Genomic DNA, 24,136 nt, shown 5'->3' on the forward strand with positions numbered 1-24,136 from the left:
AACGAGATAATTGAAGGTATGGGTACCTGATTTTCACTATTCAGTAACTTCAACTGATCATTGATGAGACTGTACTTGGCGCTTTCTTCCTTTCGAAGCGCCCGTTCCTTTTTCAACTCTGGTGACCAAAACGTTTTAATACTGTGCATCGAACTACCTAATTTTTGATTTGTCAGTTCTAGTTCCTTCTTAAGATTGCCAAGCTCACGTTGGAGATCATTGTTCTGTACTTGCAGATCGCCGAGGTACCCCCGGTCCGGCATACCTGCAAAGCACAAAGATTCAATAAATAGACTTTACGACTGCCTAACCAAAGCGTACTCATATGACTCGGACTTTGTCTTGCTGGCCGGCCGTACAGCTCCTCCTCCAAATATAGTCCTCGTTCTAATGATCGATCACGTGAACGGTCTCGCGGTTCTCGAATCGGTATAAACTCTCGGTCATGTGGATCTAGTCCTCTATCCAATGACTGATAACGTGTTCCTGTGGATTGAAATGTAGATGCTATTATTACGCGTTGAATTTTATTATTTTTAATCCTTCTTTTGCTGTATTCTTAGTGTAACTAGAAATCTACATGTGCCTATATTCAATGAATTCTCTATCTTTATTCTACGTCTTTGCATCTGTTTGCTAGAGCAGTGTCTTATATCTATGTTTAAACCACCAACTCATCCGTTGTTAAACCATAGATTGGCGTCGACTAAGTGCAATTTTATTTTACGACAATAGAACAATGTGAGGGTGCGTTCGTGATTGTGGACACCATAACCCTTATAGTAAAAATTATTTTGTAGGTTGGTCACATGTGTCCATTTTGTGGAATAGCAAAAAAGAAACCTCACACAATGCTTCTCTAAAGGGAGAGTGGATAAGCGCTCTAACGATTGATGAAAACGCTAACTGATGAATTATATACAGTTTTTTAGATTTCTCTTATTATGTACAAAAGAAGCCTTAATTTATCCCTCAAAATTCTTGTAAAGTGACCAAACAGCATCATTCAGGCCCGTGCGCAAGGAGAGGGTTTTAGGGGTTCAAATCCCTACCATGAGATTTTTAAAGTACTTTTGATATTTTCTTAACTTCCTGATCAGGAATAAAATTTTTGTATTGCGAGCCATTTTAACACTCAATGTCATATGAGTTTGGTCGTTCTAGAAACAAGTTGTGAAGGAACCCTGCGAGGGTGGCTGTAAAAGGATGTAAGTAAAGATGATCAACATCGCTAGACAGGTTACCATCTCGACAAGTTTTGATATTAACAATAGTTGTGAATACATTACACAGCAATGATCGGCCAGCGAGCTAGTAACAGTAGCTAAGGAGAAAAAACGAATAACACGAACTCGGAGAAAATCGAGATGTCATTATCTAGAGAAATTTCACCGTAGGTGATCTCTGCGCAAGAGGGACCGAGAACTAAATGTCTTACGAAAACGGGCATCGGTATCGGGAGAAATTCCGCCATCGAAAAACTCTAAGCACCAGCTAGTAGATAATTAAGAACGAGTATCGCCACGAAGGATAAGAAACCCTGCGAAAACGGTTGTAATGATATGTAAATCGTTATGTTATCTATGGATCAGTTTGCGTCTCGACAGGTGAAGACATTTGCAACTGACATGAACAGGTAAGTTTTACCACGAAGGTTGGACAGCAAGCAAGAAACAGCATCAACGAAAAAAACACGAACACAAAACAAAAAGAGCATGAGCACAATCCCCCCTGATGTAATACCTAAAGGTGGCTCTGGAAGGATGGAGATTGGGAGGAACAAAAGGTTTAGGTTTAGTCTGTAGGCTACCACCAGAGTAAGAATCCGACACTACCATGAGCCAGCAGGCTGTGATGTCTGATCAAGATGCCTTCTCGATAACAGACATGGCCCCAATTTGTTGAACCAAGTCGACACAAGACTCAGCGCTTCGGGACTCAAAAGAAATCTTCAACGCTTCTTTCTTATGTAAGAAACGAAAAAATCAAAACCCCTCCCTTGATAACTTTCTGCGCATGGGCCTATCATTTATTTTATCACAATAAGTGAAAGTCATCAAAATTGCATATAGTTCGACAGCCAACAGCAGTGGTGCTAGAAAAATATTTTATCAATCGTCAGAGCATCAATAGATTTCATTTTACTAACATTTTCCGCAAGCGTCAGATCGATTCGAGAATTTCAATACTTTATTTTTTTGTTAAGTTTTCTATGAAAACATATTTCCGTTTTAGGAAACAATGGGCGACTCATGGGGGAATTAGGACGTGTAGCTCATTTTTACACTGTTTCTATTATTGCCCAACCCATTTGAAGCCGTTAGTTAGAGCAGCATCTGCCATCTTTGTTTAACGCATTGGCTCAAATAGTAATGATGCATTCCACGAAGACCGCTCGAAAATTTTTAAAATCGTGACCGCCCGAATAGAATTTTACAATAGAATTTACCCTATAAACTAGCATAAAACAATAAATATTAAAGTTATAGTTATTACTGTTTCTACATTATTTGTTGCAAAGTTTTCGCAGTAGATCTGCAATAAAATTTCATGTATCATCATTTTACTGTTCAGCATAAACTGTTACAGTAAATTCACATTAAATTGTACTGTTTTTGTGAAAAAAATATATGGAGAAAAATGGATTTTTTTAATGTTACAATACATAACCACCCCCCTTATTTACTGTAAAAGTCGATTTTACATTGAAATTTACTGTAGTAACGTTAAAGTTTATTGTTTTTGTATGGTAGCATCACACTAGAATTTAAGGTAAATTATTGTAAAATTACTGTAATAGTGAAAATCGTGGTTTCGTTTTGTACATTTCTATTCGGGCGACCGTCTTACATTCCGATGAAACTTTACACATTTCACCGGCATTAAAGAATCACCATGTTCCAGATTAAATTAGATTATTTTGCCTCTAGAGCAACTTTTTAAAAAAGTTTTTACATGCAGCATTTTCAAAAAAAATTCGATTAACGTAATTTATACAACAATACTATCTGAGAACGAGTAACATGGAATGAATACTTCTGCACAAAAAAAAATCACTGAAGAAAGTTTTCACGAAATCAAAAATTTACGTTAAAAATTTAAATTGCAAACAAATTCATTTTTTTTAATTTTTTTGTTTTGTCCAAAAAAACTAAAGAGAAAAGAAACATTAAATGTGATTGCATGATGAAGCGTGGTAAAAAAGTTTTTCTAACCGTAAACATAACGATGTTTTTAATTTTCATACTAATTGAACTACAAAACTGTAATTTTATTATCATTTATATTTAAGTATCATTTTAAATCAAAATGCATTTAACAAAAATATTCCAAAATGCGATAATTGTCGAGATATTTGGAATTTTGCTGCAACAAAAACAATTATTTCGTGAAATTATACCCTTTTCAAAAGTCATTCGCGATTTCCCATCATAATATTTCAACAATCTAATGTTTATCGTTTTAAAGGCGTGAAAGAAACTTTTTCAGTGTGTTTGGATCATGGAGAAGCTTTCAATTAACAAAAATATAAAAATTTAAAAACATGGGTTTTAAGTAATTTAAATTTAACCATAAGTTTGGGTTTTTGTGAATAATTACGCATTTTTCAGTATATATTTTTTACGTACAAAGGTATTCATTCCCTGTAACTCGTTAGCAGATAGTTTTGTTGTTTAAAATTCAGTTATCGAATAAAACAATTTGAAGGTGGTACTCGCAGAAACATCTACGCCTTTTTGAAAAATTGCTCTTGCATCAAAATATTGCAATTGTCAGAGAAAATCGTGGAGATTCATAAGCCGAAAAAAACTGCAAAGTTTCGTTCGAATGGGCTAAGTACATATTTTGCGGTCGGCCGGTTTGGAATCCCTCTAGTATGACAATTGGAGCATTCGATTCGAGTTTTCGTTGCGCTCAAACAGAAGTAGTTCATCATTTTCAGGACACTTTGGTGGTTATATTGGTTCTTGGGAAAGAAGCAAGAATACTGGTGCCAATTTACGCGTATTTAATCAATAAAATAATAGAATAGTGCGGAACCCTCCCTAATCGGGCCAAAATTATGTCATTTTCCTATTTCGTGAAAATCAATTTCCCGATGCGAAATCCCATGTAAACTTTATACCGTGGGCGTAAAAATATAGTTTCACTGATTGAGCTAATAATTTTCATAATTATTCCAGGACCCAAATATTACCCAAACAGTTACTCGGAGTACGAATTGAATTTTGTCCCACCCTAATATACATACACAAAGGCATTGTCCCAAATCGTCGAGCTAAGTCGAATGGTATATAAGACTTGATCTTTTGGTCCTCGAATAAAATCTTGAAAGTTTAAGCGAACTCTAAATATTTTTTTAAAAGAAATGTAAAACAGTTACTAGTGCTGGCTCGGGTCAAGGTACATCCACACAACTTACAATTGTTCGTTAGATATTGGATCGTTGGATCTAACGGTGATGAAACACAAAAGCTGTCCGGATATCATCCTTTTCCGATTATCAAAATAATATGCGTATCGTTAATTCAAAAGGATCATAACTTCATTTAACAATAGGCATTGAAGCGTTATCCTCGAACAACATGTCATAGCTTATAAAATATTGAAGATAGAAATTAGTGTCTTCAGCAAAGTTGTTCGCAGTAGTAGGACAAATTTTCTGAAGACAACATCTCAATATACTTGCTTAAAGGAAGATTACTGACAATATCTTTCTTTTGGGGTCATTAATCTCTAAAATCAAAGTATCAAGCGAAAGTGCATATTGCATCCAATAACTTCTCTGAAGGCAGTATTGACCAAAAATTAGCCGCTATGATGTTTAAAATTAAACTCATGTTTTTGTTCTTATTTCTACATATTGGAAACTGTAAAACAGTATGTTAATACTGTTACTTTATAGTTTGTTAATACTGTTACTATCCACCATTCACAATAAAGTTACCTCCAAGCGATCTGCACTCGTTTTTTTCCTGTCGCTCAAACAAGCGCTCAGTTGTCCAGCTTATAACAAAAGGGTGAATTAATAACTTTGCGCATTATATCTAGATGATTTTTGGGGGATTGAAGGCTTTTTTAGAGATTTATGCAGTTTTAGCTGAAAACCTGGTCAAGTCTCCCCATGTTCCCCTAAAACATGAAATGTTACTTGGGATACACAAATAGAAATGCTAATTGAAACTAATTTACATTGAAGTGAAGGAAGCAGCTCTGATGTTGCTGAAAAAAGTAATTGAATTATGTATATTAATTATATTGAACAAAATTCGCAGTAATAGTATGTACCATATTATTCCAATTTTCTCATGTATGAGTAGTATTTTTATCAGTTCCGGTTTTGGTAGAAATGAGTTCTATTCACCCAAAAAAGAGAAAAAATGCAAAACAAATGTGCTTACAAACTAGCAGAACGAAATAGGTATATATTCAGGCATGTTTACTAAATTTGAGTGTGCGAAGTATTTCTTTAACCCTCCAGAAGTCGCGCATATGGCCCACTGATGTAATATTTTATTTCAGTTTTTCGAAGAAATGTAACAGCGGTACCCTGTCCACATTCCGAAATACGAATTGGGCTGCGCACGGTAACGAAGTCGACTTGCTTCACAGCTTAACCCTAGAGCGTTGCACTGAGGTACGAATGTTCCCCACGGCTTCTTTGGAGCCGTGCGAAGACGAGAATTTGATATTTATCGACCTGGGACGCTAACCATAATTCAATTTAAAGTTCCTAGTAAGGGTAGGAAAAGGTGGTATAGCCAGTTTGCTTATAGCCTTCGTGGAAGCAGGAGTCAAAGTTACATTTGTACCCCAGTGTACGCTTTCCGTTAGCGTTTCGTCAGGTTTCGTGCTGTCAGTGGACTCGTGACAATAACAGTTTAAATGCTGTTTGTTTTACTTCGTAAGTAACAGTTAGTATTATATAATCGTTTTTAATTATTTATTCAATTAATTTAATTTAATTTTGAAGTAGAAAAAAATCGTTCCCATTTTTGCTGATTTTTATTGTTTTATTGTTTATTTTTTATTGTTTTTCAAAACAAAAGCTCGCAAGTATAATTTGCGCACAGTAACTTCTGTAACAGTAACGTTGCGTGTTACCAATGTATTACTGGTCTGAAATATTTTTTTCATTTCAATTTTTACCCCATTTTGCGGTATTTTCCAAAACTCGATTTTTTAACTTTCACTCTTCCAAATAATTCCTCTTTTTAAAAAAATATCGAAATTACATTTTATACTGTTTCTAGAGCATTCTTTAAACTTTTAGAATCATTTGATTTTTTTCAAATCGGTTGAAGTTTTGCAAAGTTATAGTAAATTTTGCAAAAAAAAGCCAAAATCGCGATTTTTTCACTTTGTTTTTTTCAAGCCAATTTATGCATCATTGATTCAATAAATTCCGTACTTTCACTAACACAGCTGTTTCCGCAAGTAAAAAATGAAGAATATGATGTGTTGTACATTTCTTTTGTTTGTATTTTTACCTGCGAAAATTGCGATCAAACGCGTGGGGTACATGTGTACCCCAATGCAACGTTCTAGGGTGGAAAACGCATGTGCAACGTTCTAGGGTTAATGGCAGTGTTGGTATACACGGCTCACAGTAAAAGTCAATTTATGCCGGCTTACTAGTCGACTTGGTCAGCGTACACAACCTAATAGTCTATTAGGTATACAGTGTATTGAGGGGGCCTCCTCATCAGTCAGCTTAACCATCCGGAAGGTGCGCTAGTGCACTGAGTGCACGCTGCTCTGAAAATCTAGCGAAATCGTCTAAAGGCACCATCGGCTGCTCGTTCAGTGGGCATAAGCGCGACTTCCGGAGGGTTAAAGAAATCCATTATTTTAGCTTCAACCGTTAGAATTATTAGCAAAGAATATTCTTGCAAAGTTTTAGAGTACATATTGCTGATTAACAACTCAAGCCTGAAAGTTTTTTTTTAATTTGATTTTTTTCCTTCTAAAAACTTTTAGGCCCATTTTATGAAATCCATGTTTTTCAATATTCCGTGTACGAATATAAAAAAAAAATATAAATGCTATGTGTACAACTAAAACACTGTCTTTTAGGTTAGTAATATTAGTGCACAGACTTTATTGTAAATGACTAAAATATTTTAAATTTCGAGTTTCAATCACCATAATTAGGGACGTTGCGGTACTTTCGATACTATTACGGAATCGATACTTTTGTATTCGATAGTCGATATTTTGGTATCGATACTTCAAACACGATACTTTACTGATTATTGGAACAAAGCTCACGATAAAGAAAAGAATCGAAGCAAACCAGTAGAGGGAAGAATTTCAATCGGAATTGTGATGATTTCCGAGTCAAATGCAATTCCCGATTCACACTCAACCGTTGCGGAATCGGTTGTTGCATTTGCGTTGCCGATCGCATTTGATGAAAAAAATCGTGTGCGAACTGAAGCACTAAAAGATGTTTGTCGGCCGAATTTTTCTGTTCGCAAAAGCAGAGCAAATTATTTTCTGACAATAACCATTGATGAATTGTCAAACAAACGGCTTGTAGATCGCCTAATTTAGATAATAAAGCTACTGTAAAAATGTAGAAGCTAATTGCGATACCTTCCAGTATCGATACAACGACTAAGATTGTATCGAAAGTATCAGTACATGCCTTTGATACCATTATCGATACTAAGTAGGGGAACAAGGGGGTTCTTAAAACATTTTCAAAAATATGTTTATACTTGTTTCGATGCCTTAAAGTAATTTCAAAAGCTTGGTATGAAATATCCTTTCCTCAAAAGAAATATTCCGTAATTTTTAAATTTGCGTTAAATGATTAATTTTTTATCAAACTTTGTATGGGCATATCGACTCAACTAATAATTAATAATTTTTCTTTTAAAGTACTAATATATCATCTTATTCCTTATAAAGTAGTATAATGAATTGACATCAATCGGAATATTGGAATAGTTTTTGCTAAAATTTGCACGACATTGAACGCAATAACTTATGTTGGGGAGACTTGGCCAAGATTTCATAGGGAGACTTGACCAAGTGGCAATAAGCTGAAGAGAGACACAAAATTTCTGATATTTACTATGCCGTGGTACCTATTGTTAATGTTAATCAGTCTATATCTTTCAGTACTAGTAAAGAAAGTTGACGTGTGAACATGCAATATAAGCAGTACAGTTAATCCTTGAATAGAATGCAATAAAACAGTCGAAAATTATGAAATGCTTTTATATTTTTTACTGCCACCCAAAGATCTTGACAATATGGAAAAAAGGATTACAGTATGTTTTATGTCATTATTTTCTGCTCTGATTTTACAAAAATCTCTTGGTCAAGTCTCCCCAGGCCATGGTCAAGTCTCCCCGCAGTGGGAAGACTTGACAAAAAAAAAGATCACAGAAAAACTTTTATAACTTTTGAAAAAGTAAATTAAAAATTATGCAAAAAAACATGAACAAGCACAAAATCATTCCACATTATTTGTCAATGATTTTGGAAGGATTGATTTATGCAGGTTTAGCTAAAAAATCTGGTCAAGTCTCCCCATGTTCCCCTATCGATGTATTTTAATATCGCAACGTTCCTAACCATAATAGTCTATCCTGTACAGAAAAATTTTCCGAAGAAGGAAATATTTCACTTTTGCGTTTCAGGTAAAAATTACGGGATGAATATAGCGCGGAGTTCGAGTTGTCCGCGGCAAGCTACTGCGCAAGATAATTTAATTCTCTTGTTGTTTTAAAAATATCCATCTTTTTATGAGCCACTGATGAGGAGGTCCCCTTAAGTAAATCCATAAAAAATTTCGAACTTACTACTCGTGTACTACGGACATAAATATGGATTGTATATTGCGCTAGCAAGCTGACAGTTATGGTATTCTGATCCCTGAAGAGAGAAGGGTGACTTCTTGCTGAAATAACGAGTAGCTAACAAAAAATATAATAAAAAAAATTAACGATGACTTGAGTTAATTGGTGCCTCTAGATTTTGGTGGTATATTAAATTGTTTAAAAGTGGTTTTTTGATGTACAGGACCAGACTTGCAACCATCACATGAAAATAAAAAGTATATTAATTTTTATGTGTTGTTGCACACGGGCAGATCCAGAAAAAAATTCGAGTGGGTTTCGAAATTTTGAGTTTGGAATGAATATTGTACAATACGTTATAGGTCAAAGCCTCAAAATCAGTTTTGGTGGAAAAATTTGGTGTCAAATGATTTGGTTTGAAGCTAAAATTAAATTGAAACTAATTTAAAATTTCTCGACAAGTTGAAAATTGGGGAGGGGGAGGGAGGTGGGTCCGGAACACCAGGACCACCCTCCACCCCTGGATCCGCAGATGTTGGTGCACTGTGTTGGTTGAGCCAATGCATTGAGCAACAATGGCAGACGCTATTCTAACCAGCGACTTTAAATAAGTGCGACGATAATAGCCATAGGATCAAAATAGACAAATCTTACATTTTGCAGCGGCTCAAAATGAATTATTTACTTGAGACTCGAGCAGATATCTCCGATGTTTAGAGGACCTAAGAATCGCTATTTCAATTGCACATACATTTTAAACATATAACTATTTGAATAATGTTGTGTATAAACCACAGGACACACGGAAAAAAGTTTATATTTATTGCAAGCTATGTGGACCTGCCTCTAGGTTGTGTTAAAAAACAATTTTCTAAAACAACTAGGTCAAATAAAGATGTTAAGAAGCTATAAGCTAAAAGCGGTTACCGTGTATTCTGCCATATACAACTAACAGTTTAGTAAAGTCAAGAGTAAGTACTTACGGAGTTGCTCCCGCGGATACTCCATCGTGTGTGTAGGTGCACGTGTTGCACTTCTGCTGCGATGATGGCCACCCCCAGCTGGGCTAATTGGCTCATCCATATCTCTGTAGTATGGACTACCCATGGCTGTAAAAGAATTATGATGGAGATAAGATGGCAGACCGTAATGTAAGGGTGAGGAATCTTCCGAGCGCGTTTGGCGATGCCTGTGTTCTACAAATGAATTGGACAAGTTGGAAACATTGATACACTGTTAGGTAGAGCTAGGTAAAACAATGGTCAACACAAAAATGCACGGAAATTTTGAGATGTCCAAAACTATACAAGGCAAAAAGTAGGATATGAGCAAAACAAAAAATGACCGTACTTTCCCCCAAGCAATGCATCGGTGTGTTGTTCCCTTATCGTGATTCTAAATATAACCGATATTGACAGAAAAGGATAGTAATAGATAGACAGGACACATGTATCTACAAGCTACGAAACATACTGTATGACTGTATGCAATATATCTAGGCGACATGGGCGGAAGACTATAATAGGGTTTTTGTGTTCTGCAGATAATGTCTCAGAATAGGAACAGCATAAAAACGCTTCGGCAAACATATTCGCCCGAGATGTGTTTGGGAAAGGATGTTGCAAAAAGTTACTGAAAATAGATCAATCGCGAATGCAGGTCATTTTTTATTTTTAAACCGTTATGTTTTCATCGTTTTAAATCATCAAGCTTGAAAAATGCAAAAGATCATTGAGTAGTCGAAAAAAGTAATCGTAATAAAATGAAATTTCGATAAAGTTTATTCAAAGTACAATAATACAATGCTAATATTCGAGATAAAGGATTATTGGAATGTTTTTTTTAATTTATGAGAAAAAGCTATTTTATTGACTTCGGTTAGAAATCGAGCATCACCTAAAGGACTTCCTCGGGCTCCGTAGTCTCTTGAAGGGGACCTATCGACGGTCGGCAGTTCAGTTAGTCGTCTATTGGGGCGCCCGGGACTTCTAGTGCCTGTATTTATTGCTTGACCTGAACTGTAGGCTTCACGAGACATAATATGCCGCGAATAATCCGCGGTCTGCGATGAGGGTTTGTATGTGTGTGTGTGTGATTCATATGTAGTTTCGATGTGGATTTTGTGTAGGTAATGCAGTTACAACAACATCGTGTAACGTGTGCAACATGTTTTGTAACCAGAAGCGAGGGAAGATGAAGTAATTGTAGTTGATGGGGTTAGTGGTTGCGGTAGTTGGCATTTGTGTATTTTTAGTGACAGTTTTGTTTGGTAATTGTGAACCAGAAGAAGAAAGAAGTGGGAGAATGATCATTAATTTTTACTGTATTGTAATGTGCGAGAGATCAAACTATGATTGTTACACTCCAATGAATTCTGGAGAATATTCACGAACTAAACTATATGATACGACCTTTTCAAAATCTGTTTACAGCTTAATTCTCAAATGGCGTTTCGGCAAATGACTCTGCTGGCTCAGCTTACTAATAAATAAATGTATTATTATTTTGATAATAGATTGTTTTTGTCCAATTTTCACCTTGTTCGAGTGAATATTCTTACATGACTGTAAGAACAATGAAAACTCTAAAGCGAGACGTCTATTTACTTATGAACATTAAAGAGAGTTTCGGTATGCCTAAATGTAATGATGTTTTCATTTACCTACTGTCGATGCATTCATAACAAAACAAAGCAATATTTAACTTAGATTCTTTATTTTTTAACATTAAGTTTTAGGTCCCTAAATTTTGGAGCGAAAAATAGTTTTATCATAGAAAATATTCCCTAATCAACTAATTTAGTTGAAATAAGCGAAACATGACCGATGTTTTAATGGGGCACTTGACCAAGTGGTAAGAATCAGATTAACGATACAATACATAATATTTTTACTATTCTTTGCTACCTACTGATTATGTGTCTATGGTCTTGCACTATTTTATTTCTGTAAAAACCGCTACGCTATTTTTCGAGGTGTACTACGGCAACAGGAATGATCAGGTTACCATATCCGTTACAAAACAAAAGGTTTCAATTTCAAATAATTTTCCGTTCGTGTCCATTAGAAAATAGGCAGAGAAAAAATGACCGGCACGGTGATAATGAAGATACGGTGAAAATTCACCTTTTATTGGACACACTAAGAAAACAAATTTCCTTAAGCAGGAATCGATCCTACAGTCTTCCAATCTCTAGTTGGGTGCGTTAATAACTCCGCAATCGAGGAACTCGACGGCCGATCGAAGAGGAGCGGGCGGTAACGATTTGCTTATAGGAGACTAGCTAATACCCATCGCGCGTTGGTGAGACGGTTAAGCCGTTTGGGAGTCTATAAATCATATATATATATATATATATATATATATATATATATATATATATATATATATATATATATATATATATATATATATATATATATATATATATATATATATATATATATATATATATATATATATATATATATATATATATATATATATATATATATATATATATATATATATATATATATATATATATATATATATATATATATATATATATATATATATATATATATATATATATATATATATATATATATATATATACAAACATTGACTTTTATATAGATAGATAGATAGATAGATAGATAGATATATAGATATTGTGGGCCGACAAATTAAATTATCGATCAATCCAAACAAAACTTCAATGGTTCATTCCTCGAAAATGCGAATAAAAACCATCCCTTGTAGTTCTTTGGTTCTGAGCTGCTGTGTGCAGATCAAGTCAAATACATTGAAGTTATATTGGATTCCAAACTGAACTGGTCTGCTCACATTGAGTTCAAAGTCAAGAAAGCGTGCATGGTTTTTGCAGTGCAGACAGACGATCTTTTGGAAAGACCTGGGCTCTCAAACCTAAATACACCTATTGGATTTACACGACAATTGTACGTCCAATACTTTCATGTGGATGCCTTGTGTGGTGGAGAAGTGAAGACTGTCCAATCAAAGCCAAACCATTTGCAAAGAAATGGTGTTCATGGCGATGACTGGTGCTTTCACCACAACTCCGACTGCCCTTGACCCTTGAAGATCTTCTAAATATCAAACCATTACACATACACCTCAAACAAGAAGCACTATCATGTACATACAAACTGCAGGTTACTGCGCCTTGGAACAGTAACCATATTGATCTTGCTAGCAGTCATACACGACTGTGGTCACAATTGGGTACATGGGGTGAAGATATTCTGGCTCCCAGCAATATTACACTCATGTGTAGTTTTCCTTACAGGGCATTTCATGCGAAGATTCTCTCTGGAGAGGAGTGGTTATCTGGCTATATGGAGAGACAACAACACACCAAAAACATATTAATTTTATCGTTGACTTAATTCCAAGCGTGACACAATTTAGCAAACCGTAATTCAAGAAATGACGACGTATCCCGTTTAATTTTACATGAAAGATATACTTTGCATGCGCAGTGTCATAAAATTACACTTTTAAATATTAAATCAAACGCCATCTGTGGAGTAAAATTATGCGAAACGTAGAGCTGCTTTTGATGCTTGGATATGTCAGAATCAGGAGACGTAAATTCACATGATTTTTCTAGGTATGAACAAACCCAAGTGGTCTGTTACACTGGTGGTTCACACGCTAGGTATTCCAGTCATGCTGCAATCAAGGCGCTTAGCTAAGATAAATCACGGTTTAAGCTAGTGATCGCGTGCCGAACCCAAATCGAAGAACCAAGCATTGTCAACACTATCTACCATGTCTGGGTGCTCAGACAATTCGGTACTACTAGAAATAAATGGGCTAACGAATTGGCCAGGGCAGGTGCTGCAGTTGACTTCGTTGTTCCTGAGTCCGCCCTGTCAATTTCGACAAGTTGGATAAGAGAAAAAATACAATCCTGGGCTTCATCCGAACAGCGCAATTATTGGAGAAATCTACAAAAGTATCGCCAAACAAAGAAGTTTCTAAAAAACCTTGCCCAGTGATTTCGAAAATTCGTCTATATTTTTCGAAACTCCACTGCGACATGCTGACCAAGGCTTTAACCGGCCAGTCAATTATCACATGGCAACTATTCAGCGGGCTAAGGCTTTTTCATGTGATCTTTGTAAATCCCACTACGGAACCTCACATCATCTGATGTGCAACTGCCTAGTAGTTGCGTAATTGCGATTCGAGTTTTCGGCCATCCTTACATAGACCATACTGTATTTGGACGACTGACACTCAGAGACATACTAAAACCAATGTGGTAAAGAGCTTTAGGCTTACTCGCAGGTGATTTGAACCAACCTGCTGTTTTTGTTTGTGCTTTTATTTCTACCACCCTTCCAATTCTACTTCCTCCTTCACCTTTCCTTCCGCTCAGGAAATGTTGAGAAGACACGGCAACGCACAAATCCCCGACTACATACGGTGATGTATCATCACAAATACCCAACAGTATCGTGATCACCGCTACAGACCCAATATGGCCCCTTCGACGGCCGATCGAAGACAAGGATCGGTAACGTTTTGCTTATAGGAGATATGGGGGGTCGATAGGTCAATTAGTATGTATTGGGGCTGTAGCTGTGATCACGATATTGTTGGGAATTAATGATGACGTCATCACAGTTCCTCGATGGCGAAGTGATTACGGCACCCAACTAGAGACTGGGAGATCGCAGGTTCGATCCCTGCTTGCGGACATATCTTGTCTCAGTGTTCCAAACTTTTCTCAGTGTGTCACCGTATCTTCATCCTCACCGTTCCAGTCATTCTTTCGCTATTTTCCATTAGACACGTTCCCGAAAACCTCGGAAAATGAAAAATAAGATCCTTGTAAACTGTTTGATGCATTGTCTTCATTTTTCATGACAACAATATGTGAAGCGGAAAAGCCGCCTAACCCCAAGTAAGTTAGTTGTATGTAGGGAGCAAATCAGCGAAATGCCAGAAAATAGACAATCAAATGGAAATGCAATTACTTTAAGGGTCCTTATGACATGCGCTGTTTTTTTTTTCAAATAAAACTGTATATCATTCGACACTTGCCCTTGTATTTCAGTCTCCATACTGCGACATTTTGATTTCGAACCGTAAAATCGGTTAGATTTAATGCGATAGACCTTAATCATTTGATACGTAGCTAGCGCTACTGGCGATTAGTGGCAGCTTCAGGCAACACATATTTTTCACGGGATTCCTTATCCAAAAGCAAATTTTCGTAATTCTTCAATCGATTGGTCCAAATAAATGGTTCTTCTGTTAACGAGATACGGTTGTCACGGTAAAGATAGATACGTCTACCTTTATCAGGACACATGTTAGTGAACTCTGGTGATTCATAGTTTATCTGCCTAAGCTCGACCCTCATTAACAGAAGACAAAGATTAAACCCGTACGATATTAAGCCTGTTCTAATGACCCTACTACTTCTAGTTTTCCGATCTGTTTACTTCACATCCTTGCTCTCACTTGAGTACTATGGCTCTAAGTTTCATAACTTTCCCTACCCAGTAATCTCTAGCTAATTGAATGTCGTTAAAATGTAAAAAAGAAAATGTGACTAACATAGTCGAAATAAAAAAGGAAAAAAAGAGATATACAAGAATAAAATTCTCTTGCTTTGGATTCCAAAAATAAAAGTAATTGATTACTATTTTTGCCCTGTAGTACTGCAAACTTGCCCCACGTGCTTCGTTTATGGTTAGGTGAAAGCTTTTTCAGGTCCTTTCAAAAAATTAAATCATTCGTGGAATAAATTAAAAATCTTCATGAATACCATAAAAACCAGACCCCATAAAACTACCAACTGTCAATTTTCACATGAGGCTGACAAAATCGGTGGTAGACAAAATGGGGGCGCTGATATAATCGTGGGCTGATAAAATCGGGTCTTCACTGTAACACAAAATGTTTCAAATAAAGAAAATTTATCTATCATGCTCGCAAACAAAATATCGCCGGTAATTTCTACACAACCAAGTATTATATAATACAAATACATTGGAGAGTGTATTTCATAATACTTGGGTACACAACGAAAGCTTACGCCATATGTCTAATAGAAAAGGTGGAAAAAGGACTTTGCCAACTAGCCACGGACTGTCCTATCCTAAATATATAACAAATATGATTAACGTTTTACTAAGTTGTTTCTTTTCCTTCTAAACAAAAAATCACGAAAGAGTGTCACTTTTTGCTTTTAGAATTGTCAGCCGAGATTTGTCTGAAAATTTGGTGATGGGCCAGATCAGTGAATCAGTAAGTGGCTCGATTCTCCCAAAAAACAATAATCACTGCCAGGAACAGCTTTAATAGAAAGCCCAACCACAAAAATAATTAACGTAAGACAACAAAAATATCTAATGAAGGGTTAAACGAATAAATAAACTAGTAATGAAGAAATGAGAGGCTTGACAAGTTTATTATTACGATTATTCAGAACAAAAATTGGTCAAGCCTCTCGCTCTTCGAAGTGATTATAATAATACTTATATAACTTTTGAAACTGTAAACCAAAAGTTCTCCAAAAAAGCAATTTTGTGTAAAAATAAGATTTTAAAATATATTTCTATGATTATTGTCAGATTTTATCCTTATGTAGATTTTTACGTAGGTTTTACTGAAAACCTGGTAAATTCGCATCACGTTCCTCTGCATCATTAGTACCTGGCAAACACAATGTATATTCTTCAATTTTTCATATTCTTCAAATGTTATTTATTTATTTGTTTATTTATTTATTTATTTATTCATTTATTTATTTATTTATTTATTTATTTATTTATTTATTTATTTATTTATTTATTTATTTATTTATTTATTTATTTATTTATTTATTTATTTATTTATTTATTTATTTATTTATTTATTTATTTATTTATTTATTTATTTATTTATTTATTTATTTATTTATTTATTTATTTATTTATTTATTTATTTATTTATTTATTTATTTATTTATTTATTTATTTATTTATTTATTTATTTATTTATTTATTTATTTATTTATTTATTTATTTATTTATTTATTTATTTATTTATTTATTTATTTATTTATTTATTTATTTATTTATTTATTTATTTATTTTATTTATTTATTTATTTATTTATTTATTTCTGAAGCAAGGATGTTATTTTTTCAATTTCAGTAATCATTATGAATATTGTTTTCAGTATTCTTACAAAGGTCAACCCACTTATTCTTGTTTTGAATGCATTTTTCCTTCCAGTTTACAATATTGTCTTAATTTATGTATTTTTTCGCTCTACTTGTTCTTTGTCGGAGTTAATCAACTTTTGGACCTACTCAAAGCACATTTAAAATGTCTATCAATTAACGTTTTTTATCCACTACACTTGGTCAAACTCCCTCGAGCTCCCTCTTTCTGATCAACATTTAACGGTTTTAAAATCGGGGCACATTTTTTTAAGCATTGCGAGACTTTTTGAGATTTTTTGCAAAATGTTGAACTGTCCTGCGAAATGCGGGACGTATGGTTCTTAGACTGGGTTGTGATTGTATATTAAAAAATGAAAATGACCCTAATCAACGAGCGCAACACTTTTAAATTTCTTTTGTGATCCCAAATGAACGTATAAATTTCGGGAGCAATCCCCGGATTTCCGCATTGCGTTTAAAGTTTGTTTGGAAATTAGTAAATGGAAATGGATAACATATTGTTTGCATCTCCTCTCGTACAGATTACTATTTCACTCAAATTTTAAACAAGTCAAGGAAATTAAGGGAGGGGGGTTGGGTAGGGGTTTCAGCGTGAAAAAACTCTCTTTTTGCGATTTTTTGGAGTGAAGCGAATTGACCAAAATTTTTATGCATTATCGAATAATTATCTCGAAAACTCAACGTAAGGGTTAGGTATTTTTTACACAGAAAGTGCATGCAAAGTTTGACATAAAGTACTTTTTGAATGGTATTTAACACTGCACATCGTGTTTTTCCAGAGACGTTCTAAAAAATCTTCGAATCTCTTGTCGATATTTTTACATGAAAAAATTTCAGAATGTTATTGAAATGATACATTATATTGCACAAATGTTTTTATCAGTTCGCTTCACTTAAAGTTAAATATAAGAAATGTAAAAACTCGCAAAAAAGGTTTTTTTTCACGCTGCAGTTAAAGTTTGAGCGTGAAGTGTGTAGGGTGGGTGCTCCTATAGTTGAGGTGTACCAATAGTTGCAGTAGAGGGTTATACGCCAAACTAAGGTACCAACCATCAACAAATATTTTTTTATCGATTCATCGCACTAAAATTATGCGACAATAAAACTGTTATCCTGGAAATTTGCTCAAATAACTATTGAAAAAAATGATGTTCTTAGAATTTTGAGCTCCCTTGCACCTATAGTTGATATAGTATACCTATAGTTGCAAGTCCCATAAGAAAGCAACGGGATTTGCAACAATAGGAACCGAAATTAGCGATTGCACCACTATTGGTACATGTGTTCCTATAGTGGTACAAGCAGTTTTGAATACATAAATTGGTTATTAAACCATCTTTATATTTTTCCTATGAAGTAGTGACTGAAAGCTTTCGTTTAATGTATTGCCATTGCCCATAGGTCTATTCATCGATTTTTTATCAAAAGTTTTCCTTAAGTATGCGACTATTGGTACATCCACCCTAGTAGGTAAATCATTAGTACTTTTTCTCCAGAAATATAAATGAATGACATTTTGGCCAATGAAAGTAAATCAACAAGCTTTGCAATTCTTTAACCTATTACAACTTGTTTCAAACCAATTAAGAAAGTCAATAATTCTAGTATTTGGTTTTGGATAGAATTCGCTTACATTTTATCAGAAATCTGGCAGCAAACCGGTAGTGTCCGCCCGGTTTTAGCAAGAATGCTGCCAGGATTGTACAATTTTGCTCGACTTCGACCAGAACTTTGTTTGACTCTTGCAATAATTCTGTCCGAAAAACATTGGGATGGTTTTGGTGCGGCTGACAGGAACCTAATGGAACGGCTTCCGTGCTTGTGCAGGAGGATTTAATGCCGTGGGAGATACTTATTCGATTCCGAAGATATTCGAAAATATAAGAAGATGAATTTCAAATTCGAGCCAACGCAAGTTGAAGCGGCTCAAATTTGAAAGTTATCTTCTTGTATTTTCGAAAAACGATTTGTTTTAATTTTGGATATTTAAGATTCAAAATGGAATCTATGTTCTTGTTTGGGTTTGGTGGAACAAGGACAGTTTCTAGTTTGAACAGCGAAATAAATTTGGTGATAGAAGAGTTTACATTACAGTAATGTTTCGATTATATCACTATGCGATTATATCAATACTCGTTTATATCACCCTTGATTATATCACGGTTTTGTCTCGATTATATCACGCTTTTTGAAAAACAGAAAAGGCACACTGCATTTTGATCCAGTTAAGCCACATGTTGTGTCCTGGCACTTTTAATATTTTTCTACAATTAATTTGCTTATTTACATATAGGGTAATGAGTCTATTAGTGGGGTTCGGACTATTTCGTTAGGGGTTTATATATGATGAGGTCGGTCAAAAAGCCGAACTTTTTATTCTTTTATCTTAAAGTATAAATTCTTAAGAAAGTATCTTAATTTTTTATGGTGGTCTAAGCAGTAAAAGCAAAGTTATAGCACTTTTCATCTTATTCCTTTACGTGGGCGAAGGCCTAGGTGTAAAACTTTAAACGTGAATAATCTCGAAATCATGTTTTACCAAAAACTAGGATTGTCGAAATATCTTTCGACCGATTCCAATTTTTGTTTTAAATTCTTCGTAACTCATTTGCCGTGTCCTAAAGCGCCTGGTATATATTTTATTCGCTTAATTGTTAGTTTTCCGCAGGAAAATCTAACAAAATAATGAGAAAAAAACGCAAGATATGGTAGGTATGCCGAGATATGCATTTTCTCTTAAATTGATGTGAATACTTTTCTTTTGGAAAAGAATTGGAGATGTGTCTATTTTTATGATTTTAAGAAAAGGTACGGGATACGTAAAGTGAAGTTGTGTTGGGAAAAATTATCCGCTGACGTCATACCATTTCACCCAATGCGTTGAACAGAGATGGCAGACGCTGCTCTAACCATCGGCTTCAAATAGGTGGTGTGATAATAGAAACATGGCAACAATAGGATCATTACCATACTATGATTAATTCTTTTTGATTAACTTTAACTTTTATGACTTTTTGGTTATAGAAATACATGGGTTGATGCTTAAATGTAATTTTTTGTTTTGTTTTGAATATATCACGCTTAAAATATATCACGCTAAAATACAGAACGACCGTGATATAATCGAAACATTACTGTATTTGTTATTTTTTACAGATATGAACAATAATAAATGAGATGTGCTTTTTTAAAATGTTGCTCCTTTCGGGCCGCCATGCCATCACCAAATCACCACAAAATTTGCTTATGAGTTCAATATATGGGAGCTGTCAAGTTTTCCCCGGGGGTTGTTAACAACTTTGTCAAAAATTGTAGTTTGTTAAGATTTTTCATAAAAAATGTTATTAGGATTTTATGATAGAAGAGACAAATTGATCACAAAAATGTATTGTTTCGGTCAACACTGTAAATGTAACACTAATGTTTCAATTCTAATCTCAGAACAAGTTCATCACAGTGCCTTGGAGCTTGCGAAAGAATTTATTATAATAATTTTCAGAATTACATAAACGTAGTTCTGAAGTCGACAAACCTAATTCATCTAGCAGTGAGAACGAACCATTCTGATAATATTCATAACATATGTTATCAGCACATACGGCAGGCGCGGATGCAGAAAAAATTTTCGGAGGGGGTCCGAAAGTTCGATTATGAAATGTTCATTGTACAATACGTAATATGTAATACCCTCGTTTAATTAAAATCAGTTTTGGTGGTCGAATCTGGTTTGGAATGTTTTTGATTTTTGAATGAATTAAAAATAGAAACTATTTTAAGATTTCTCAAGAAGTTAAATATTTTCGTGGGGGGTCCGAACCTCCAAGTCTCTCCCTTTGGATCCGCCACTGTCGAAGACACCAAGTTTGTGCGATGCATATGTTGAGAACTAGGGTTACTGAACCCTAATTCATCTTAGCTCCTCTATTCATCCCACCCATTTGAACACATTAACTATATCAGTGTCTGCTATCTCTATTCAACGCATTATGGTAGGATGGTAAGATGTTGGTGATACATTTACAATGTGGGCACAAACAATAAATTTCTGTAATTAGTTTGAACCATCTATCTTAAAATCGTAATAACACTTTTCGAAGAAATCCTAACATTATAGTTACTGTTTTCGGTAAGTATTTGGGAAAACTTTTTATAGGATTGGTTTTTCCACATTCTGGGAAAACTATACAATCGGTTTTTCAATTTAGGTGAAATAGCGATCTGAATGTCGCGAGATGGAATAAATTGTGTTTCCCATCCTAGTTTTCACACAAACTTATAATACAGGGAGCAACGAATCATACGCAAAACTCACAGTCATTTGAGAGACCATTGAAGGGATTCCCAAAGTGCTATGCTGGATGATCTATTCCGGGCTTGAAAATTTGAGAGGAATTATTTCGAATCAAACCATTTTTCCAAGCTTGCATATGTGATAAGAAATTTCCCTACATTTTTTTTCAAAAGATCTGTTAAATGTCAAGGTGTAATATTTATAAGCATCAATAATATCAGTAACTATGACATGCCACTGATGTGAAACAAATAGCTCTGACAATATGTATATATATTCTGGCCTATGTTTACCTGCACCAACGTCAACGTAGTGGGAATTCTCGACCATACGTACGTCATTTAAATTTCGCTTTTAGTCGATTGAACCTGCAATGATAAGGATTGCCTATACCCTATCATTATGGTTATGTACAAAGATAAGTGAGAAGCGAAATCACGAAATTTTAAATGCTAAAAAAATGCAAGTTTCCGATTTATTGGACAGTCGCGATTGCCATGCAATAACTTGTATGTTAGCAAAATATTATTGAATGTGCATGAGGTGCTAATTTCGATTCAATGGCGATACATCATAATAACAAACAAATAATAATCGATTTGGTTGTGACTTTCATCACTCGAAATTTTTTATAGTTCGCTTTTTTAGCCTATATAGTCTGTTGAACTGATAAATACTGACTACTGATAGTTGATTTTTTTTTGAGAAAATCCGATGCCCAAAATCTACGAAAAACCGACATTCTATTTTCCCTCTTTTTAAAACTCATGCACCATATGTTTTTTTACAAAAAAAGTTTTCGGTTCTTGCAAAAGTAATAAAATCTTAGCAAATTTTTAGTTTACTCTACACTCTGATGTACCAATTTTAATTCGTTAACAGCACCCAATTAAACTTCTAGCTTCAATTTGCAATACCTTTAAAGTCAATACATCTACGCGTTTAAACGGATCCAACTGTTTTTGTTAACCGATATACCTCCGAATTTAAACTTTGAAAATATTTTCAGATGGTTTTATCCTAGTAGGACTAGAAACGGCACGAATTTTATAGTATATAGAAATTCAATTCAGACTGGCGCTTATTCAGATGGACACATATTTTACTCAAAAACATTTGAATGAAAAACAACGATTTCTAGTATTTGATGTGGGTAACAATTTATAAAAGATGCTCCAACATTCGAAAACAGACCTTAAATTTGATTTTTTTTAAGTAGTAGCAAGCGGTCAATTTCTATGAAACCTTCTAATTTTGTTTTTTTTTTTTGTTGAAATACAGCAAACTTGGAAAACATGTGCTGTGTCCGAAATTTTCAATTATAACTTCGAAGGGTAATCAAAATCTCCTCAGGTTACGGTAATCAGTCTTGCTGAACTAACATTGTAATTGATAGCAAAAGGTTCCTTGAACGGTTCAAATTTGACTGCAGAAGGTATTATTTGTGTAATTTGTAAAATATATCTTCGGCCGCGAAGTTTGTTGAAACAGATTGCGAAAAATTCGTAACGGACCGTTGTTCTAGAGTACTCGTATTTCTTAAGTGTTCTAAATTGCTCAGATTTATTAGTCAAGTGCCCACCTATCAATTTTGGCTGAAACAGATTTTGAAAAAGACTTCCACTGTTTGCGTTAACTAAGCTAATTATATATTTCGCTACAATTGGTTATACGCTAAGTGGTTGAACTTATTACCAGTTCGTTAGGCTCTCATATGTTGCAAATGATGTACCTATTGTTTGTTATCTATAATGTAGAAGCACATATAAACGAGTGCCTAGATGCGCAATGGTGTTGGAGCTTAACGAAATCATACTATTATATCTTTGAATTGATATTTTGAATGACAAATAAAAATAAGAAAGAGCAAGAAGAAATGTAATGGATTGACTACTTACCTAGATAATTGAAAATACTCAATTTTGTCGTGGGTTTCCTTCCGATGTATATTGGATTATTTCTTCAACTGCAATAATTTAAACCAGCTTTTTCTAGAACTTTAGAGGCTTATTTCAGGTAACCGCGATGGGCACAAACATAATTTTAAAGTCGTTTCTTCTCGTTTGTGACCGTTTGCCGGAAAACTTAGGGCCATCTTAAGTTTATCCGGTTTGTGTAAAGTTACTAAGTTTTCCACATGAAGAAATCAGAAGACGATATCCGTTTAGGGCTCCTAACACTTGTTTTTATTTCTGGCACTTAATTTAGTCGGAGCACTTTTTTCTATAAAATATTTGTTCAAACTATTTTCATGAATCCGTTTTGGCTTTATGTATTGCACTGGTAATATCGGTGGTACGAGGATTGTAGGGATGCTGTGGAAAAGAAAACACAAGACTGGAGATAATAACAAAAACAGTTTTACTTTCAATATGTGCAATCTCTTGGCCCCATAACGCACAGTGATCACCATCCATACAAAACTCGGACAAAACCTCAAAAGTGGCCCGAATTTGATGAAAACTTCACATTAGGGTAATTTTGTGACGCTGAATTCATATTTGATGTTTATTTTTTTGTTTTTAAAATCCTTAAAATTTTGGCACTTAGGGTGGTTCGAAAATTCAACATTTACGAATATAAAGTGCACTATTTCCGAAAATTCATTTTCAAAAAATTAGATGCGGTGAATTTTTTAGCGGAATACACATTTTTTCAATTGTTGATAATGATAAGAAACATCTATAAATTATATTGCGAACCCTGGGTAGTCAAAGGCTACCATGCGTCTCCTTCAGACGTATCATGAAAAATCACCTTTTTTCATACCTCGGGGCAGAAAGGGGCAAAACAAGATATTCATTTTCGAATAGTACACTAATTTTCAAGTATAATGAACAA

At 34.5% G+C, this 24,136-nt stretch overlaps 1 protein-coding gene across 18 annotated transcripts in view; it reads right to left on the reverse strand.

Annotated features, from left to right (window-relative positions):
- The window catches only part of LOC131682743 (trichohyalin), a 133,337-nt gene that overhangs the window by 80,442 nt on the left and 28,759 nt on the right, over positions 1–24,136 (reverse strand). For 10 of the 18 annotated variants that reach the window (XM_058964445.1, XM_058964455.1, XM_058964452.1 and 7 more), the window contains exons 2-6: positions 23,194–23,610; positions 10,710–10,875; positions 9,797–10,009; positions 322–486; positions 27–265 (exon numbers count right to left, since the gene is read on the reverse strand). In XM_058964445.1, coding sequence (XP_058820428.1) covers positions 27–265; positions 322–486; positions 9,797–10,009; positions 10,710–10,851 — 759 coding nt within the window. In that variant the 5' untranslated portion in view covers positions 10,852–10,875; positions 23,194–23,610. Of the gene's footprint in view, positions 1–26; positions 266–321; positions 487–9,796; positions 10,010–10,709; positions 10,876–23,193; positions 23,633–24,136 lie in introns of all 18 variants that reach the window. The other 8 variants (XM_058964462.1, XM_058964461.1, XM_058964456.1 and 5 more) reach the window with 5 other exon arrangements.

This window comes from Topomyia yanbarensis, chromosome 2, assembly GCF_030247195.1.
Source record: "Topomyia yanbarensis strain Yona2022 chromosome 2, ASM3024719v1, whole genome shotgun sequence".
NCBI classification, from domain to species: Eukaryota; Metazoa; Arthropoda; class Insecta; order Diptera; family Culicidae; genus Topomyia; species Topomyia yanbarensis.